This window comes from Musa acuminata, chromosome BXJ2-4 (assembly GCF_036884655.1).
Source record: "Musa acuminata AAA Group cultivar baxijiao chromosome BXJ2-4, Cavendish_Baxijiao_AAA, whole genome shotgun sequence".
Lineage (NCBI taxonomy): Eukaryota > Viridiplantae > Streptophyta > Magnoliopsida > Zingiberales > Musaceae > Musa > Musa acuminata.
This window is the reverse complement of record NC_088341.1, coordinates 29,016,764-29,037,357: the sequence shown is the minus strand read 5'-3', so window position 1 is coordinate 29,037,357 and position 20,594 is coordinate 29,016,764. Positions and strand designations below refer to the sequence as shown.

Here is a 20,594-nt window from a genome sequence, read left to right as displayed (position 1 = left end):
ACGCAAGTCAAAGAGAACAAAACTGTCTGGAGTTTATACCTGCGCTGCTGAAACCTCAAAAAACCATGAATTTTTCATGGTTCATCCATATAGTTTAGCGATAGGAATGCCTTCAGAAAGTAGCTCCAGCAAATCAACGTTCACGTACGTCTTATGCAATGTACATGTTCATTATTAGAAAACAACTGATCATTTGCAAAACATGCAAAGAATGAAGAGTAGAGATCACCTATGGTACGTCTGAAGAAAACAAAACTGGTTTAGAAGCTGTACACATTTGAACTAAACAAATTTTGCAACAATTAAAATGCATACCGTCTACCATTTCCATCTAAGAATTGATCAGTGTGCCATCCTCTCATCTTCAATTCAGATAAGAAAAATGGAAAAACACTCTCCATCCTTTCATATGCTGCATACAACATGGGCACTCCTGATTTCTGACCTGCCGTCTTCATATCTGCTGCAAAAGCTGCGACCAACCACCCCCTTAGTGCATCCTCCCCTGATGCGTTCTGCTCAAGGACCATGTAGTTGCATTTGTTCTTCAGGCTGATCAGAAACTTTTCCTTTGGGAATATGTCCTTCAGTTCTCTCAGCGTCGAAGGCTTCTTCACAATCTTTTTAAGTGGTTGCCCAACCATCACACCTCCTGCTTCCTCTATAATGCGGTTAGGAAAGAGAAGATCTTCTCGGTATCTAATGTCAGCTGGGCTAGAAACTTTTCCACTCTGATTCAGATGCAATCATAAGAATCAGCACAAAGTACAAAAGGTCATGAATGTTACTCAGTGTGGCTTAGTTAGCACCTTGACAAAATCTGCTATGATCATGGCTGTCCTCTGTGGATTAAGTGTGTTCACTGGAGCTGCGCGCATTTCTTCTACAACACTATAAATATGTATCACAGAAAGCAGAGGAGCCACTATCATCTGCAAGGAAGCAATCTCGAGAATTTAGAAGCAGCATCTGTTGCTCACCAGAAGATACTGCCGCACAAGGTGTTTCTAAACTTGAAGACAGTAGTACCATGCCCATAAGGTCATGTTTTAATATATATATAAATACATACAAGCATCTCTGCTACATTATAATACACACATAGGGTGATCAGCCAGACCTGACCATGTTACAAGTACTAATGCAGCCATAGGTGCTGAGGGATCCCAACATGGCACCAAATCTGAGTAGCCTCCCTTCTGCATGAAGACCGCTATTGCAAGGGACTCCCTATGTGGTCCGACTGATGCCCAAGCATGTAATCCCAAGGTGGATAAGGTAGGATAAAGGAGAGTGAATCTAACCTCAAAGACCATGCCTACAACCACCTTTTATATCTGATGCCCCCTGTCCGCGTACAATTAGAGAAATATAACCTGAAACTGTTCTGATTGCGACTGACGTGGCGGAGTTGTTCATTGGGTCAATAATATGACTTCCACGTATCCAGCCTAAAGTGAGTGAATACTCCCCATATCATTTGTCCCCCTAGAGATTGTACTTTGGGTAACACTTGACTAGATGTTGAAGTGCAATAACTCTCAACTTTTAACTGACTCATTGGCTGCTGTTGAGAATTACTTGAAAACCCAACTAACAGGAATAGATAGGGTGATATTTGATAGGCTAAGAAGGGCACATCCGACAACTTTTGATGCTTAGTCCATAGAGGACATATCAAGTGATCTTCAATTCTTAACTCGAGGACACATCGAGAAATCTTCGATGCTTAGTCCGAGACGATACATCAGGCAATCTTCGATGCATTGAGGAATCTATGATGCTTAGCCTAAGGAGGATGCATTGGGCAATCTTCGATGCTTAACTCGATAAGAGCACATTGAACAATTTTCGATGCTTTAGCCTGATAAGGGTGTCACGAGCAATCTTTGATGCTTGGTCCGAGGGCACATTAAGCAACTTTCAATTCTTGGCTTGATAAGGACACATTAAGCAACTTGCGATGCTTAGTTCGACAAGAGCGTATTAAGTAGTCTTCAATGCTCAACCCAAGGAGGGCACATCAAGCAACCTTTGATGGTTAGCTAAGAAGAGTGCCTCAGACAATCTTCAATGCTTCTCCCTAGGGGATACATTAGGTAATTTTCAATACTTAGCCCAAGGAGCGCTCATTGAGGAACTTTTGATGCTAAGCCCAAGGAGGGGCATCAAGCAATGTTTGATGCTTAGCTCGAGGAGATCCACCAAGGAACTTTCGATGCTTAGCCCGAGAAGGGGTATCAGACAATATTTGATGCTTAGTCCAAGGAGGGCAAATTGAGTAACTTTTGATACTTAACCTGAGCAACATGCATCAAGCAATTCTTCCATGCTTAGCTCGAGAAGGGCACATTGAGCAACTTTCGATATTGTTAGGGAAACAATGTCGTTGACGTCTTCGTCAACACAACATGGCCCTTATCCATATGCGAGGAGTCGTTTGGAATAAAACATAACCTCTCCAGACTCATTACCTGCACAAAGACTAAGATCGAGTGTAGCTTCCCAAGCCGATCCCTCTGATGCTTAAGTTAGTACCAAGATCCCTACCTCTAATTTAGAGCTAAGGGTGCGTTTTTATACCGACTTTGAGGAGAAAGAATATCTTATAAATATTTCGTAGGGAGGCAGATTATAACCAACCCGAGCTGCACCCTGGACTTCCAGGAATCTTCCTGTGAATATTCTATAGGGGAGGCAATTCGTAACCAACCCAAGCTACCTCTTGGACTTTCGGGAATATTCATACGAATATTCCGTACGAGAGATAGTTCATAACCGACCCAAGCTACCCCCTGGACTTCCAAGAATATTCTTGTGAATATTCTACGAGGGAGACAGTTTGTAACTGACCTTAGCTGCCTTTTGGACTCTTATCCATATTGGCAGGAGGGTATTGGCATTACGTGCCATCGACATGACGAATGGTGGTTAATTGATTCTATATTCCTTATCATTTGTCTCCTCACGAAAGCGTGCTTCGAAGCTTTTGGGGTTCAAAGCGCGTCGTTTGGTTTTTTTTAATTATTTATTGTAGGTTGAGTTTTCATATGTCTTGGGCATACTTCGCCTTGTGATTCCGCCATAGCGATTTTTTACTTGGCGCAAGTCGGAGTTTCCATGACTCGTGTGCCTCGAGCACCCTTTAGCCTAATCTTCAACTATAACGGGTTTCTTTTTACACAGGTCGAGTTTTCCCGACTCATGTTTTGGGCATACTTCGCCTTGCACTTTCGTTATAGTGGTTTTTATTTGGCACAAGTCGAATTTTCCTCAACTCGTGTGCCTCGGGCACTCTCTGGCATGATCTTCTGTCGTGGTAGGTTTCTTTTTATACGGGTCTGAGTTTTCCCGATTCACGTATCTTGTTGGAGCAATCCGGAGGAGACACTTGATCACGGAGGGTGACTACATCGTATGAGGGTGGAAAACTACCTTCCCCAATCGGCACCATGTGGTAATGGGTTTGATTCCCACAGGTAGTGCCAAGTATATCTTCTTTATATCCTCCTCGATTGGCGCTTGAATAATGGAGGCAAAAGAGAGAGACACTCAAGGAAGTTTCCTTAATTGGCGCTTCAATATCGTCGGAGAGAGAGATTCCCCCATATCTCCTCGATTAGTGCATCGACAACAGGGGAGAGGGAGATTTCTCCATATGTTCCTTGATTCGTGCCTCAGCAGCTGATAGAAGAGAGATTTCTTCCTTGATTGGTGTCTCAACAGTAGGCAAGGGAGTGTCCCTTCGATGTAGTCTCAAAGGAACACTTGCACCAATCTTGAGAGGAGAGAGGTCATCCTTTGTCCATAAACCTCCCTTAGTTTATTTAATGGGACTCATTCCACTGCTCAAGCCCTAACTTTGGAAGCTTTTTCTTGGCTTCAATTCCAAAAAGGTGAGTCGATCCTTAGGTCGTCCAACATCCGACTTCTTTAGTGGGGCTCATTCCATTGCTCAAGCCCTAACTTTGAAAGCTTTCTTCTCGGCTTCAATTCCAAAAAGGTGAGTTGATACTTAGGTCATCCAGCGTTCGACTTCTGCAACTCAGGCCGGGGTATCTCTCCCCTCTCACACGAGTTCTTTCCAGTCCACCGACTACTAGTCGATCGAAGTCCATACCTTGTCCTCCGATAGTTCAAGGTGGAAAGGGGTCCTGAATTCAAGCGAAGCGAAGCAGTGGTGGGGCAGCTTACTGAATTCTCTAATCAAGGAGCGGAGTGCTCCCTCGGCCAGTGGCTTGATAGGCCTTGGATGCCCATAAGAGGTTGGCAATTCATCGGGCAAGACTCCAACGGACGTCAATGCTAGTGGTTGCCAAACTATTGACGATGGCTGATGTAAGGTAGAAGTGAGGTAGAAGTGAGGTAATAACCTATATTATGTCGACTAATGCTTGTATTTGCTATGTAAGGTTCAAGAATGCCTCAGTAGTGAATGAGTAGATGGCTCGACAGCTCTCCCAGAGATGAGATTCTAGGATCGTTTAACGAACGCCAGTACTACATTGGTGCTCGCAGCGAGGTGGACGCATCAATGTAGGGAAAAGGCAACTACTGCCCTATCTGAGTGAAAGTGTCGCAGTCAGAGGCGGAGCCTCACCCGAATGTTAATGGAAAGGGTCGGCCTACAAACGCTCCTACGACATCGGAGGTTCATGCCCTCCTTCTAGCGCCAAAATATTAGGGAAAAATATCGTTGATGTCTTTATCAACACAACGCAGCTCTGATCCGTATGCGAGGAGTCGTCCAGCATAGAGTGCGACCTCTTCAGACTCACTACTTGCATAAAGACCGAGGTCAAGGGTAGCTTCCCGAGTCGGTCCATCCGATGCTTAAGTTAGTACCGAGGTCCCTACCTCTAATCTATTGTTAAGGGTGTGTTTATATACTGACCTTGAGGAGAAGGAATATCTCATAAAGATTTCTCAAGAGAGGCAGTTCGTAACCGACCCGAGTTGCCCCTTAGACTTCCGAGAATCTTCCTGCGAATATTCTACGGGGGAGGCAGTTGGTAACCGACCCGAGTTACCCCATGGACTTTCAAGAATATTCCTACAAATATACCATGGGGGAGATAGTTCGTAATCGTCCCAAGCTACCCCTTGGACTTCTGAGAATATTCTTGTGAATATTCCATGGGGAAGGTAGTTTGTAACTGACCCAAGCTATCCCCTGGATTTCCAAGAATATTCCTACAAATATTCTGCCAGGGGGCCAGCTCGGTAATTGACCCGAGCTACCTTTTGGACTCCTATCCACATGGGCAGGAGGGTGTTGGCCTTACGTGGCATTGACATAGCGAATGTTGGCTAACTACTTTTATATTCCCTATCAAATACTTAGCTTGAGAAGAGTAGATCGAGCAATCTTCGTTACTTACCATAGAAGGGCACATCAAAACACTTTTGATACTTAGCCCAAGAAAGGCATATCAAACAATTGTTGATGCTTAGCCAAGTAGGATGCATTGGACAACTTTCGATGATTAGTCCGAGGATGCATCGAGTAAACTTTGATGCTTAGCCCAAGGAAGTTGCATTGAGCAATCTTCGATACTTAGCTCTTATATGCCAACTTTGATAGCAATCTCCAAGATTTGATTTAGTAGTTGTCTCCAAGATATAGTTTGATTTGACAAGCGATCTATCCTATATCCTAATTTGATTTGATAAGTTGATCGATTCTCACATATTTGCAAATGTCGCTACATGTGCCAATTGTCATTATTGAGTGAGATATCAAAGATGACAAGGCGAGAATCTGAAGGTGGAAAAGGCAAGAAGATGAAGAGGCATTTGCGATTCAAACAGCCTCAGTCCCCTATATATATAGCCTCTCAGTGAGGGGACCACATTGCATCTTGAGCTTTCAAAGTCCTCCCACTCCTCGACTTTAATCAGTGTTGCCTCATATTTCCTCTATCCTCTACACCTTAGGTCAGGTATCATGGTGATAGAGAACCATTTAACTTTATAAAGGTTCTACGTAAAGAAATCAAAAAAAGTCATCAATTAATGGGTCTAAAAACTCTAAGAGTTGTGTGGAAAATTGAATAGTTTTTTGGGCTTTGTAGGTGCTAAACTTGGGACTCTACTTTTGTATTAAGTGTACTCTTATATTAAGTACATTCTTTTTCTTCTCAACTCTTATAAGTTATTTTAAAGTTGTTTAGGTCTCCTGGAAGTTACATCGTGGGTTTCCAAAAAAGCATACAAGTCCCTAGGAGGTTACTCTTGGGAATCTTTACCATCATGGGAATAGTTTTTTGGGCTTTATAGGTGCTAAGCTTGTCAATGGTTAAATCACTTCAGATTTGAATAAAAAAGAATTACATCTTCTCTCTTCTAGCCTTTTTCTCTCCTCTCTAATCTCTAATATCACTTCTCTCTCTCTCCTCTCAAATCTCTAATCTCACTCCTCTCTTGCTCTCTCTATTCTCTACCCTATTCTACATTAGTTTAGTATCAAAGCTAATCAAGAAACCTACCCTGTATCCAACTAGAAGCTTCAATCAACAATTCAATCAACAGTGACGTCACTCACAGATCCTTGCACCTCCAACGTTAATCCCTTACACGTAGAGTTGGACTTTGGGCCAACTATCCCAATAGAATTGGTGGACCACTTACCTCCTGGTGCATGATAATTTTTGAAAACTTCACTAATAATTTTGTAAAAAAATAATATATTTCATTAAATAGTGGTTTTCATTGTTTCTTCTCCCCTCATTCTCCCTTTTTTATTCTATTTATCACCCTCTCTCTCCTCTTTAGCTATAAATATGACACCATTATAATTTAAACGCTTGAAAGTTGTTCCAAAAAAAAAAAACATAACGTGAGAAAAGAGAAAAGTGAGAGAACCATTTAAAACATTGTATTTCTACCTTATGCACTAGAATAATTAACAACCTCATTACCAAAAGAGAATTTGCCAATAGCATAAGAATCGTGACTATGCGAGGTGAAAATCAACCCAATTTTAATGATTCCTAAAACTAGCAAAGTGAGGTAGAAACCTTTAAGACAAAACTAGCATTACCATAACATAATGTTGAACCAGTTATTTGACCAAATAACTCATGTCCTATTCCCAGGCTTCATCATTTTTGCCCAAGGTGCTACCACTGATCCAAAAAAGATCTGCATCATTTTAGAGTGGCTTGAACCCAAAACCCTTTCTAAAGTTTGAAGTTTGCATGGATTAGTCTCTTACTAAAGGAGGTTCATTAGAGGATTTAGTACCATTATGGCACCTATCACTGATTGTCTAAAGAATGGCGAGTTTTTTTGGGCTTTGGCTGCTATCAAAGCCTTTGCTGACGTCAAAACGAGAATGACTACACTAACACATAGTTATTTCCATTGTCGGTTATAACTTGGACGATATTTTGTTCACCAATTTCTTCCACAAACTTATCAAGCAACTCATATATCTTTTCTTAAGATTTTATAAAAGATGATGCATCGATTGAGTATTAACTTCACAAACATAGTTTCTAAAGAACAATTGACCATAAAATTAATTATACCTCTATGTCTCATGTCGGTCCAAGCACCTTACATAATAGAGCAACCTTGCTTTACCTATTAGTCTTTGCAACCCTTTAATAATTCATTTGTAAAATCCAACTCTTTTTTAGCAATGGAACTCACAACTCATAATAATTTGAAGGTTTTAATCCGCCATCATATCTTCCAATAGCTTCAATCATCACTTTAAAATTGTCTAAATAACAAGTATTAAGGGGAACACCAGGCTAATAAAAGAAACAAGCAATGTACTGAATTGTTCTTCCCCCTATTTCCTTATCACAAGGATCACTTATATTTGTTTGTCTTAATTTTGCTCCTACTTGCCCTTCTTGCTTCAATAATCCTTAATACATATATAAGTCCATCGATCCCTTTTTACCATTCTTAACAACCATGACTTCTTTTTCTTTTCAATCATAAACTCTTTTTCCATTTGAATTGACACTTTCTAAATATTCTTCTTCTTCATCATCGGTAATATGTTGAACATTACCCTCGGATAAAATCTTATAAGACTCATTCCTTTGCATCGTTTTTCAGTCATATAAGCCAGCAACTTCTTTTTTATATCAGGTGAACACTTTATGCATGTTGATGCATTCTTCAAATTCCCCACTTGATGCTACTTCGCACAGAAAATACTATCACTAGTGGTCTTATCACAAAAGATGCAAGTAACTACATTAGGATCTTTATGATCCTTTAGATAATTGTATTTCTAAGAAGGATCCTTTCTTGAATTTTTTGATGAATCTTCTGAATTGCTTTGTATACTTGTCATTAATCCTGAAACCCTAACAACAATTCTAAATAAATAGAGTCATAGTGTGAAAATCTAAATAGGGACTATTATATGATGACAATAGTTAACAATCTATTAACAGTAGTTAGAGGGAGAGAAAAGAGCCACTGACAATGGAAAGTGGGGAAGGAGAGGGCAACGGTGACGGAGGAACTTTCAGATGATGACAGTGGCAATGGAGGAAGCTACGGACAACAGCAGCAGCAGTGAAGGAATCTTCAAACAACAACAACAACAACGGAGGAAGTTGCAGATGACAGTAGTGACGGTATCGAAAGCTACAAACGACGATGTTGTGGGCGAAGGAAGCTTCAAAGGTGTCCATCAGTGGCGGAAAAGCTACAGTCCTCTCCCTCAACGACGAAAGGAGATGTACATGGAAGCAACGACAACAGAGGGAACTGCGCACGAAAGCTAGGCCATTGGACCCGTCCACCAACGATAGAGGAAGCGTCAATCCTGTGTGTCGACGACGGAGGTAGCATCAGATGAAGCGTCGACGACGGAGGCAGCGACAGTATAGTATGTAGCTTAGTTGGTTCAATCGAACCAACTAGCTAGTGTTCAACTGAACCAAAATTAATAGTCTGGTTCAATTGCTTCATTCGAGCCGGGCACTCACCCGAGGCACCCGACGCCTAAGTTCAGGTGAGCATCGAGGCAATGCTTCATTGAAGCGCGCAGCCTGGTCGAGGCCTAAGGCACTCGAGCCTCACCTTGCCTCACCTGAACGCCTAGGCGAATGCCCGGGCACCTATTTAAACCCTTGATCCTATATAACAAGACCAACGATACTTCACACATTACTAAATTCTTCTTTCAAGAAGTGGTTAAGTTACATAGTTTAACCTTAATTATGGCGTCCAATAGAGATGTGAAATTTGTTAACTACTTTTGGAAAACTTTGTGAAAATTATTTAGCACAACTTTAAAAATCTCTTCAGCTTTTCACCCTCATATTGATGATCAAAGTGAGGTTGTTAATCGTTCCTTATGAAATCTTCTTAGATGTTTAGTTAGTGAGAAACTAGGAAATTGGGACTTAACCTTACCCACAACAGAGTTTGCATATAATAACTTAGTCAACCACTCCACTAGAAAAAGCCCATTTGAAGTTGTCCTCGACTATACTCCTCTTACACCCATTGACCTTGCACCCTTTACACTTGATTATCGTGCCTCAAAACCAACCCACGCCTTTGCTCAACATATCCGTGATTTGCATGCTAAGATTCGACGTAAAATTGTCCTGGGTAATGAAAGTTACAAACTTGCTGCTAATGCATGTTGTAGGAGTCAAGAGTTTAAAGTTGTGATTATGTCTTGGTTTGTATTCACTCTAAGAGATTCCCCAAAATCTCATTTGAGAAGTTACCTGCTCAAGCCATTGATCCTTTCCCCATTATCCAAAAACTAAGATATAATATATATGTGCTCAATTTGCCCTCTGACTTAAATATTAGTACAATTTCCAATGTGGAGGATTTAACTCCATATCATAGTACTTTTGAGCCTCTTTCTCTGCCTACTAGTATTCTTGGAGGTGAGAATCCTCGCAAAGCACCAACTCTCCCATAACACAAGGATGTCGTAGAGGCCACTCTTGATGACCGCTTTGTAACATTTGCTGATAGCATCACTCAACACTCTTGACTCAAGTGGCATAATCGTCCAGCTTCCGATGCCATCTAGATTACTTTGGAGGATCTTCGTAACATTGCACCAGACTTATTGGACCAGTACCTTGCAGATCACTCTCTGGGATCGAGTTTTTTTCCTTCAAGGGAGAATGATAGAGAACCATCTAGCTTTATAAAGGATTTCACAATAGTATATTCTAGGCAAAGATATAAAAAAAAGTCATCAATTAGTGGGCCTAAAAATTCTAAGATTTGTATGAAAAATTGAATAGTCTTTTGGTCTTTGTAGGTCTAATCTTGGGACTCTACTTTTGTATTAAGTGCACTCTTGTATTGAGTGCACATTTTTCTTCTCAACTATACTAAGTTATTTTAAAGTTGTTTAGGTCTCTTGGAAGTCACATTTTGGGTTTTTAAAAGGCATACAAGTTCCCTAGGAGGTTACTCTTTAGGAATCATTGCCTATATTACTTGTACTAAGGCTCCTAAACCCCTATAAATAGTGGAGCTTGTCAATGGATGAAGAACTTCAGATTTGAATGAAAAAGAATTGAATCTTCTCTCATCTAATCTCATTCTCTCCTTTCTAATCTCTAATCTCTAATCTCACCTCTCTCTTTCTCTCCACTCAAATCTCTTATTCACTCCTCTCTTGCTCTCTCTACTTCTCTACCTTGTTCTACATCACATGGGGTCATTCATCTCTGAGAATTCCTCTAGATCACGATCCCTTGGTTGGCGAATGGCTAAGGGACGAAGTCTCATCCTCAGGGAGCTCAAGATCCATAAGAGAATCCTCATCCACCTCTTTGGAGGGGTCACCAATTGTCGACCCGAAGATCAAGAGAGGCCTTCGGATTTTGAAAGGTTACAATGACAAGGATTTTTGTGTCACACCTGAGTTACTAGAGTGGTTATGCCTTAGGACCTTTATTCTGATCAAGTACAAAATGCTCGTGCCTAAGTCGGGGATTCAACCTTATGAGCTGATGTGTAGGTACTTTTGTATATTCATCTAATCATGTTGATGTGCCTCCAATAGTGGAAGATATCATCCTCTTAGATGATACCCAACTTGTGACACTATCTCATTATATTCATCAAGGAATGCTACCATATCGATATAGCAACCATTAATTTATTTCATGTATGTTTTAGGATCTGCAAGAGTGTCGATGGGTACTATCTTGTAGTCCGAGAGGGGTTTAAGATTATTCAGGGGTCCCATGCTCCAACAAGGGGTGGAAGGACCATATTTTCTTTGTCGAGATAGGACGAGACTAGGATTTCGTTCTTGGGTGATCGACTCACTCTGTCATGAACACTCTTTAGGTATTATCCTCAAAGGAGAAGAGTCATGTGCTTCGATTAATGAAGGCCCTATCCTCTTCTTTAGACATCAGATAGATGCACGAAGGGTGGCTCATCAAAGCCAATTTAATCTTGACTCCTTGGGGTATGCCTTTATAGATTCCATTGTCGAGCATGTTATCAATGTTCATATAACACCCTATTTTTTTAGCAAGAATGGATCTAAGCCAACTTAGTGTTTCTAAAAGTGCTAGGAGCCAAGGTCCCAAAAAGCCTAAGGCGCTAGGTGTTTACTTGCCTAGTCGCCAGCCCGAGCAAAGAGAAGCGCTCTTAAATATTAAAATTTAAAAAATATATATTATGATTGATGAACATAAGCACAAAAATAAAAATAACACATCAAACTGGAATCATATAAACTATAAAATTACATTATTCATCTTTTAATAATAAAAATGTCAAAACAATGAAGTTTAACTGATGTTATGTTTTAAGTAGTGTTCTTCATAGTGTTTTCATATCAATGTGATATATATGGCTAAATAGAAATATGTTAAACAGGTTTCTATTGGTGGAGACCTATGCTAAATAGGTTTCCGACTAGCGCTAAACAATTCTAAAGAGTGGATCATTATGGTGCTAAACTATTTTAACTAGTGTTAAATAGTTCTAAAGAGTGGATCAATATGATACTAAATAGTTACAACTAGTGCTAAACAATTGTAAAGAGGAAACTAATAAGAGAAGTAACCGATGACTGTGGAGATAGGTGGGGGAAGGAGAGAGTAGTGGACAAAGATGAAATGGTGGATGAAGGCAATGGATGAGGTTATCGACGATGGCGGACGAACCAATGGAGCTGCAATGGTGGGCAAGGTTGTCGACGATAGCAGGCGAAGTGAACGAAGGCAACGAACATAGGGTTTCACTGGGTCGAGTGTTAGGAGGGATGGGGGTGTTAGGGTAACTAGATACTTGGCACCTGGGCTCAGTCGAGCGCCCGAGCCATGCTTCATTGAAACGCCTTGCCTGGAGGTTTTGTGAGGCGCTTGGGCCTTGCCTCTCTTCACCGAGTGCCTTTTCAAAACACTGAGCCAACCATAAAAGGAGCGCAAGGAGAAGGCCTTAGCTCGAGAATATACTCCCCACAATGGTCAAAGTTCACGAGGGAGATGTAGCTGTCGAGACACCGGCTGGGAGCATAGTTGGTGCACAAGCGCTTACCTTTGGGGTGCGCTTATCCCTTGCAGTAGGGTCTCCGGTCCACCGACATCCCACGAAAGGATGGGAGGATTAAAAATCATTACCTACGGGATGGGTTTATCACATTGCTAGCTAGAGGTGTTGGTAACCAAGGCAGCTAATTGTGTAGTAATAGTATATTGGTTTTGTTACCAAGTACCTTGTCGACTTATTTCAATGTATTGCTAGTAGTTCATCTTGGTAAAAAACAACCACCTTTTGATAGGCTTGATAGATCGAATTTGTGATTCTAGGTCCATTATATCCACTCAGAACAAAGAGGTGGACAAGCTTCAAGAGTAGGTGGAGGCATACATCAATCTATAAGAAATTGTCTACCAACGGCAAAGTTGGCCAAGAACAAGACAACTCCTTATGGCACAAGGGTATGCAAGGAGAGTCCTTGAAGATTGTTCGAACTACCCATTGGAATTCTCAAACAACTACCTCTGGCCTCAAAGCAAGTGGTGAAAACCATCGTCACCAACAAGGATTTAAAAGAGGCCCCTTCGAGAAGGCAATGCCTCGTGCAAGCATAGGTGCCTTTTGGCCATTCCCAAGATGTAGGCTGAATACCCAAACCTACAATTCGAGGACTCCTACACCAAGCGGCAAAAGGACTCAAGCGTCCAAATGGAGACTAAGCAAGACTTCAATGATAATCCCTAGTCTTTATCCAAGGAAACTATCAATGTCATAGGGGAAAAAGCTAGTAGCACTGATGTGGGCAAGTAAATTTAGGACATATTTACCTTTGTTCTTTTTTTGTGGGTTGTTTTGTGTAATAATCCTGACACTCTACATGTACGCCTTTGAACTTCAAATGAAATATATTTTTTTGTTAAATTACATGCTTTGTCTGATGTGCCACACCCGATGGACATGGGAGTTAGAGATAAAACATCTTGAGGTTGGAGATGTGCCATGTGCGTGGGAGTATCGTTCGAGCATCCTGAATTGATATATTTTGGTTTGGATAACTTCACTAACCCTATAAGGTCCCTCTCAATTCAATGCGATCTTTCCCAATGAGTGAGACAAATCACTGACCTCTACCTTTTGGCGGAAAATTTGTTTCCGCACTAGGAGAACTAATGTCATTTGAGGTGCCGAGGGTTCCCGACCTAGCCATGAGTTGCCTCCCTCTTGACAAATACTATTGTCAAGAGGGGCTCTCGACATGTACCCTCCGATGTTGATTTTAATAATCTCAAGATAAGGCAGGATTGAAGAAGAGTGAGTTTGGCCTCGAAGATCATGCCTGTGATCACATTTTATAGTTGGTGCCCCTATTCGTGAGGGGTTAAGAAGATGTAGCCTGGGACAAAAATTATTCGAGGAATATTTACTAATTTTGAGTGCGACTGACGTCATGGATTTGTTTATTTGAATTTTGATTGACTTCCATGTGTCGAGACCCAAGTGAGAACAAATATTCCCAATATCAATATATATATATATATAGAAATTTAAATTTATAGGAATATATATCATGTTGTGGCTCTTGTTTTAAAGAGTGCATAATTAGCATTTCGGTACTTGTCTTGAGGAAGGTAACAATTCGAACAAACAGCCCGAAAGTTGGATCCATAGCTTAATTCCCAGACCACTCTAGTTTCTTTGGACTGATAGGATTGAAGCTAGATATCATAACCATTGGACCCACCCCTCAGTTGTTTGGAAAATTTAGGCTTACACTTATGATTATAATATGATTGATTTCTGGTGTGGCTATGGTCGAGTTTTGCCATGCTAGAGGGGTTGAGAGGAGCAGAGGAGCTCAATCTGACTAAGATTTCTCTTAAATTTAATATGCAGGGAATTATTCATTTTGTCCAAGGAATGTCTACTGTTCCTTAGCATCTAAGATCTATTATTACTAATATATGTGATTAAAAGGATAGATTAAATGTAAATGCTGTATAATTTTTTTGTTCCATCCTTAGGAAGGAAACCACTTAGCTCATAGCATGTCTCAATGTAATAGCTTTTTGGAGTTCAGCTGCTCTGGCAGCTGCTTGATTCTATGTTTAAGTACTATTGAAGCGTATGTTTCAGAAAGGAAAAAAATAAAAACAAATGGCTCTTACATGCTTTGGAATAGCTCTATCGACGTCTCGGAAAGCCAACCCCAATCTGATAGCCCATTATCCAACAGGCAACCAGCCCCAAAGAAGACACCACACTAATATGTGTGGGACTTGTGCAAACGTAAGCCCTTCGCGATATCTAATCTACCTTATCAGTTGTGTGAGGAGTGCTTACCTCCGGAGTACGCTTATCCCTTGTGGTGGGATCTCTAATCCACCGAGATTCCATGGAAGGATGCGAAGATTGTGAATCATTACCTCCGGGGTGGGGTTATTACCTTGCTGGCCAAAAAGGTGCCCGTGCTGCCCTTAGAGGTGCCGGTAACCGAGGCGGCTCATCGTGCAGTACTAGTAAGTTGGTTTTCTTACCAAATCCGATGTTGATTTCTTCCAATGTATTGCTAATAGTTCGTCTTTGTGCAAAACAACCACTATCTCATGAGGTTGATAGATTGGATTTGTGATTTTGGATCTATAATATCCACTTAGTTTGGTGCATTATTTGGAGTATCCTAGTACACATGGAGGCTATGTTTATTACTATATAAGAACAACAATCTCAAAAACAATAAACCCTTTCTTCTTCGGTATTAAATTCTTACCAATCTTAGGAAACAACGTGATAGTTCCTGAACCCTTACGCTATGCTGACTATTTAATCTTCATTACCTATCTGTTTGTTAAGACCCTAGACACACTTTGAATTTAAACTTTACATGAACCCGAGCAACAGGCAAATTATGAAAATAGAATTAGCAACTTCTTGTCCATTTGACGACAATGAAAAGATGCAATGAAGCATAGGTCATGGCTTTTAGCTAAAATAAGAATGTTAGGAAGATATTTCTTGTGGAATAGCTATTGAGTTATTTAAGTAGAACAAACTATTTCTGGCCTTAGCATTGCCACTTTGTTAGCATAAGGATGCCATAAGTTATTGCGCACCGAAGGCAATGCTGAGATGAAAATCACTTCTTTGGGAAGAAGATATGCTAAATTGCTTTTGATAATATCAGTTGTACCAATTCATGAACAGGTAATCAATGGGAAAGATAAAAAATAAATTACAAGTAGTAAAAAATTATGACCGACTAATGGGACTCGAGAATAAATTTTCCAGAACTACACGCTGACAAATATCAAAAAACAATTATAGTGCATGATGCCAATCCTAACAGCAACAGAATCACCCAAAGATGCCTGGATATTTATAAGATTCAATTAAGATCAACCAATTTCCAGTGAAAAGGTCGAACAAAGACACCTTTGGCTAATTATTTCTCAATATCCTTCTGAGTTATTTAACTTGAAACATGTTCTGAGACCTATTGTGTTTCCAAGGTCTGGTGTCCACTAAAACTAGCCCATGTCAGTTAACGGTATCCTCTAAGTTAGCTTCATAGTGCATTTATCTTATTAGTTGGATTTATAGTACATTATTTTCCTCCATAAGATTAGAAATATATACATGCTTGAATTCCTTTTCAAAAGTGAACGTTCAAATTATGAAATAATTTAGCCTGTAAGTGAAATATTAATGAATAACCATGAGAGACTAATAAAACATGAATGCCAATGTAAAAAAACCAATAAACAACCTCTTATCAACAATATGATACTGCAGGCAATTTTATAGATGTCATAGTTGAGATAAAAGAATATACCTTTCCTTGGATTGATGAGCACACTGTTGAGGCTAATTGAATGCCGACTCCTATTCCAACAACATTAAAAAGGGTGGAGATGGCCTCTCCTTTTGCAAACAAGTCACTAAGATTACCTTCTTTGGCAAAAGAGGAATAAATTGGTAACCTGGTAGCCCTTGCAGCGACAACAGCCAGTCCCTACAATTCACTCAAGTAAAATTCACTATCCAAAAGTGATGTAGAAAGTGATATTTATTAGTATAATTATTTAAGTGAAATAAGGATACAAAAAAGGTTGTAGTAAATGGACTGTCCTTATGCAAAGAGATACAAGCTACTGAAGAAAAAGCAAACTTAATTTTAAGAAAAATGTCTAGTCTCCAAATGGAAGCTGACAAGAAAATTGAAGGAAAAAAGGTACCTTTGCAAAATTTCCCAAACCTGCCATTTCTAGAAAAAGATGTGGGCATAAAGGTGAAATGACCTCCAAGCCAGTACCGAGATCATAAAGTACATCAGCTACACGAACGAGAGTACATACAGATTACGACTGAAGTAAATTGGTCACAACATATTTTCTTCAAAAGAAAGAATTTTACAAAATGCAGAAGAGTCAAAAGAGTAAAGGCATGAATAACTCTTCTTGCAATAACAATTATTATGTTATTATAATTAACTTGATGGTAGCAAAAAATTGACAAATGTTCAATATTAGTCCCAAATTACCAACCAAGTATTCTCCAACTTTTTGGCTCTGAATCCATTCTTGCACCCATATTGCTACAGATGAGCTTCCCAGCATGTTGCATGCCATCTTTTATAATCTGTAAAGCATTAAGACATAACATAAAGTGCCTAACAGAATCCAGCATGAAAATATCATTGTAGTATATTTCATCTCTTACCCAGCTCACAGCAGTCGCTTGTGCAGGGGTAGGCCGCAAACCTGCAGCAAATAGTAGTGACTGAGCCATAGCCCAGATTTGTTCTCAGCCCAAAGCCATGCTATAAAGTCATTAAAGTAATGCTATATAATTAAGCATTTAACTATACTATGAGCACAGACAAAACCATAGTTTGACAAATATGCTCACATAATTCTAGTCCAATAATACACCTAAAATAGTCGAGCATCATTAGGGTTATTCCTGACCTGAAATTAGTTTATATAAATATATATACTACCCCTTGTCATTGGTTCATAAACCCAAATTCTAACCCCAGTCTTGTGTCCCCTCACATTTCCATAGTTTTGCCTCCTTGACCAAGTAGACCAACACTGCCAGACAAAAGCCTATTCCGCAACTGAACTGCTAATCCACCACTAGCTGGAGCTATGACATAATAAGCTGCAAGGCCAGCAAACCATGATTTCAATGGTCAATGTTTCAATAATCAATTTCTTCTAGAGACAAATTCCTTTAGGAGTGGCTTTCAAACATCGTAGACTTCTATGAATTGCTTCTAGATGAACCTCTTTAGGAAAATCCATGAACTGGCTTACACACTGCAGTTCATTTGAACTAATCATATAAAAATGCTTGATGTGGACTGAAACATTGGCTCATGGTTTGTCAACCCCTAAGGTATGTTAACCTTATCGATAAGGAGCTTAAATCAGTTAATTTGTTTTATAATTGAAAATGTCCAAGTTATTAAGGAACTAAATTGTTGCTTTTTATGGCAATTATGCGAGTATAAGATAGTTTAGATACAAATTCCACATAAAATTTAGAAGGTACTTGCCCAAATGCATCACTTTGCCAAACTGCAATCTATTAGAAGCAATAGAACAGAAGAGACCTGAGTTGACAAGACAGATAATGCAGCACTGGAGAAGTGTTGTAGAGCTCGAAATTGGGTATAAATCAAGTATCCTTCATTAACACTGCACAAGCAGTAATAATTGTAATAGACGAAAATTGAACTTTACTGTTGCTAAAAGTATAGTACTTCACATATCAAAAAAATTTACATAGCATATCTTACCTATATGGATATCCTGATGGAAAGAATTTGTTACGGAATGATTCAACCATTCTCTGGATTATTGGCCGTGAATCATTAGCAATCTTAACCTAAAAACCAACACAAGTTCTCAATTAAACAAAAACTCTTACAAACAAAGCTAACATGTATGATGAAAGGATGAAACGCTTCTCATTTCAAAGAAAATTGAAAGGTTCCTCTAAAAGAAATCGATTTATGATCTCTACTTACACCTTACATCGAGAAATATATACAACACTACAATCACTAAACCCGGTGAGAAGAAAAAGTTACATTTAAGCACTTGTACACAAATTAGTCAGGAAAGACAAGATCAAGGGTATCTACAATCCTCATTGTTGAGTTTCTCCAAAAATAATCATAGTCTTGTCTTACGTTAGTCTAACTAAGGTGTTGTTAGATTAAAGACAATAATCTTTTTAGTCAATTATATATTCTGGATTTAGTTGACCAAGTCAAGGGAACTTTTTTCTATTGGAGTTTGTTAGAGCTATTTTGTTAAGATATTGGGAGGTTATACTTGTTAAGTTTTTGTGTAATTAGGCCGACTAGGAGTTGTTACGACTTAGGATGTTAATGAATTTTTGTTAGTCTAAGTTTAGTAGCTATGGGTCAAGTTCGGGTTTTTATGTAGTTAAAAGTGGCTGGATTATGTAGCAAATATACATATTTTGCATTACTGTTCCGCTTGCCTTTAGGAAGATCTGTCCTATTCAGTTGTGGATCCAGAATCGAGAAGAGACGATAAAGAGGCTTTTCAAAAGAGACTAATCCAGCCCATATGTGTTGGGCAATTGTTTCATCAAATAGAGCTCCAAGAAAGTTATCAACGAAAGGAAAGGATATTTTAATTTCTATACCTCGCATTTTATGTAATAGATTCCTGGAGTTTGCGTTTACTGCTCAAAATCGTTCGAACCAAGTTATTTAGTATGACGGAACTTGCTTCTAATTCGCATTTCCCTTTCTTTCTTCTTTGAACCAGATAAAAATCAACATTTAGTCTGAAAGCTAGCCGATACTAAAAGATTCTTTCAAGAATCCAACTATCGGAAAACACGAAACAGCACAAACAAAGAAAGGAAAACAAAACAAAACAAGGGTTTACAGAGAGATGGCCGTCGGCGTCGAAACTGCAGATCTGGGAGATAGAACCGGAGGTTTCGATCCAGAAATCGGGCCGACGAGGCTGCCCCTCATCTGCTCTTTTCTTCGGCCCCTTCAGCTTCACCTGAAAATGGTTACAGAAAGGGGGGGGGCGGGAAATCACATAGATAGCGAGGAAAAGCTGGTGGGAAACAAAAACCTTTGAAAAAAATAAATCATATGAGAATATTTCGCTGAACCAGAATGGAGTTCATGAGGCGCTTCTCTGATTCCGTCGCTGCTTCTCGGAGAACTCGGTGGGATAATGAAAGAAACCGAAACTGAACTCAGGTCTTTTCAGGTTCCCCCACACCGCGTACATTTAGCTTTCCCCACGCGACTCCACCACCTTAAAACCATGTGGGACCAGCATTTCTTCGACGCATTAGGGCGGAGTGTGGGAAAACACACGTAAAGGACGTAAAGTACGCCTTCTTCGAAAATATCAATTTACCTTTATATATATATATATATATATATATATATATATATATATATATATATATATATATATATATATATATATATGTTTGCGTTTTACCGATGGCATCCTTTTTATGGGGAGGCTTTTTCGTGAATTAAGCGAAAACACCCTCTATCAATTGCTAAAACGACCTCGAGAATGCATGCATGAATATACTTTTTAGATCAACAAAATCTTTTGTTCATTGGAGTCCTAATTTACCCTTTGTTTTTTCTTAAATTATTTCGTATTATCTAATCGATTCCGTCTCATAAAATAGGAGAAACTCGTTGCCAATGAGACTTCAGTGTGGGTAGGCTTTGTCGATGAAGCGTTTGTGGAAGGTTTTGTCGACGAAGCATTCGTGGAAAGAAGGCTTCACCAGTGCATTGTCAAATCCTTTGTTGTGTCACTTTGATGAATCCTTCATCGCATCCTCCGTCTTTGTTTGCTGCATGCATCAACGTGCAGAGAGCTTCACTATGTTCGTGGAAAGCTTTGCTACCATCGTCGAAGGCTTCTTTACTACTATGTTGGTGATGCGTTGATGGGCGTTGCCACTTTGTTGTCAACCCGTTGAAGAAAGACATGGCCGCTACATCGTTGGATCCTTTGTTGTATTGTCGAAGCATTTGGTGCAACAACATCTCAAGCCGAAGAGTGGAGGATTCTTGGTGTGGCGATCGTGGAAGCTGTCTTCACCGTGAC

At 39.7% G+C, this 20,594-nt stretch overlaps 1 protein-coding gene across 1 annotated transcript; it reads right to left on the bottom strand.

Moving 5' to 3' along the window:
• Positions 1-256: 256 nt before the first annotated feature.
• On the bottom strand, positions 257-19,750 carry LOC135610213 (protein root UVB sensitive 2, chloroplastic-like). The gene is made up of 10 exons (XM_065104428.1): positions 19,624-19,750; positions 19,386-19,508; positions 18,257-18,345; positions 18,071-18,155; positions 17,173-17,232; positions 16,998-17,091; positions 16,689-16,786; positions 16,286-16,465; positions 810-932; positions 257-731 (listed from the first exon to the last, which is right to left on the bottom strand). The coding sequence occupies exons 1-10, from the start codon at positions 19,636-19,638 to the stop codon at positions 303-305; spliced, it is 1,296 nt and encodes a 431-aa protein (XP_064960500.1). The 5' UTR covers positions 19,639-19,750; the 3' UTR covers positions 257-302.
• Positions 19,751-20,594: the final 844 nt, after the last annotated feature.

Bases quoted from the DNA above. Each gene is read 5' to 3' on its own strand.
- LOC135610213 (XM_065104428.1), bottom strand. The intron at 17,233-18,070 runs GTCTCTTCTGTT...GCTATGGCTCAG, and splicing joins TATCTGTCTTGTCAACTCAG to TCACTACTATTTGCTGCAGG. The intron at 933-16,285 runs GTATATTCTTTT...GCTTCCTTGCAG, and splicing joins GCTCATCAATCCAAGGAAAG to ATGATAGTGGCTCCTCTGCT.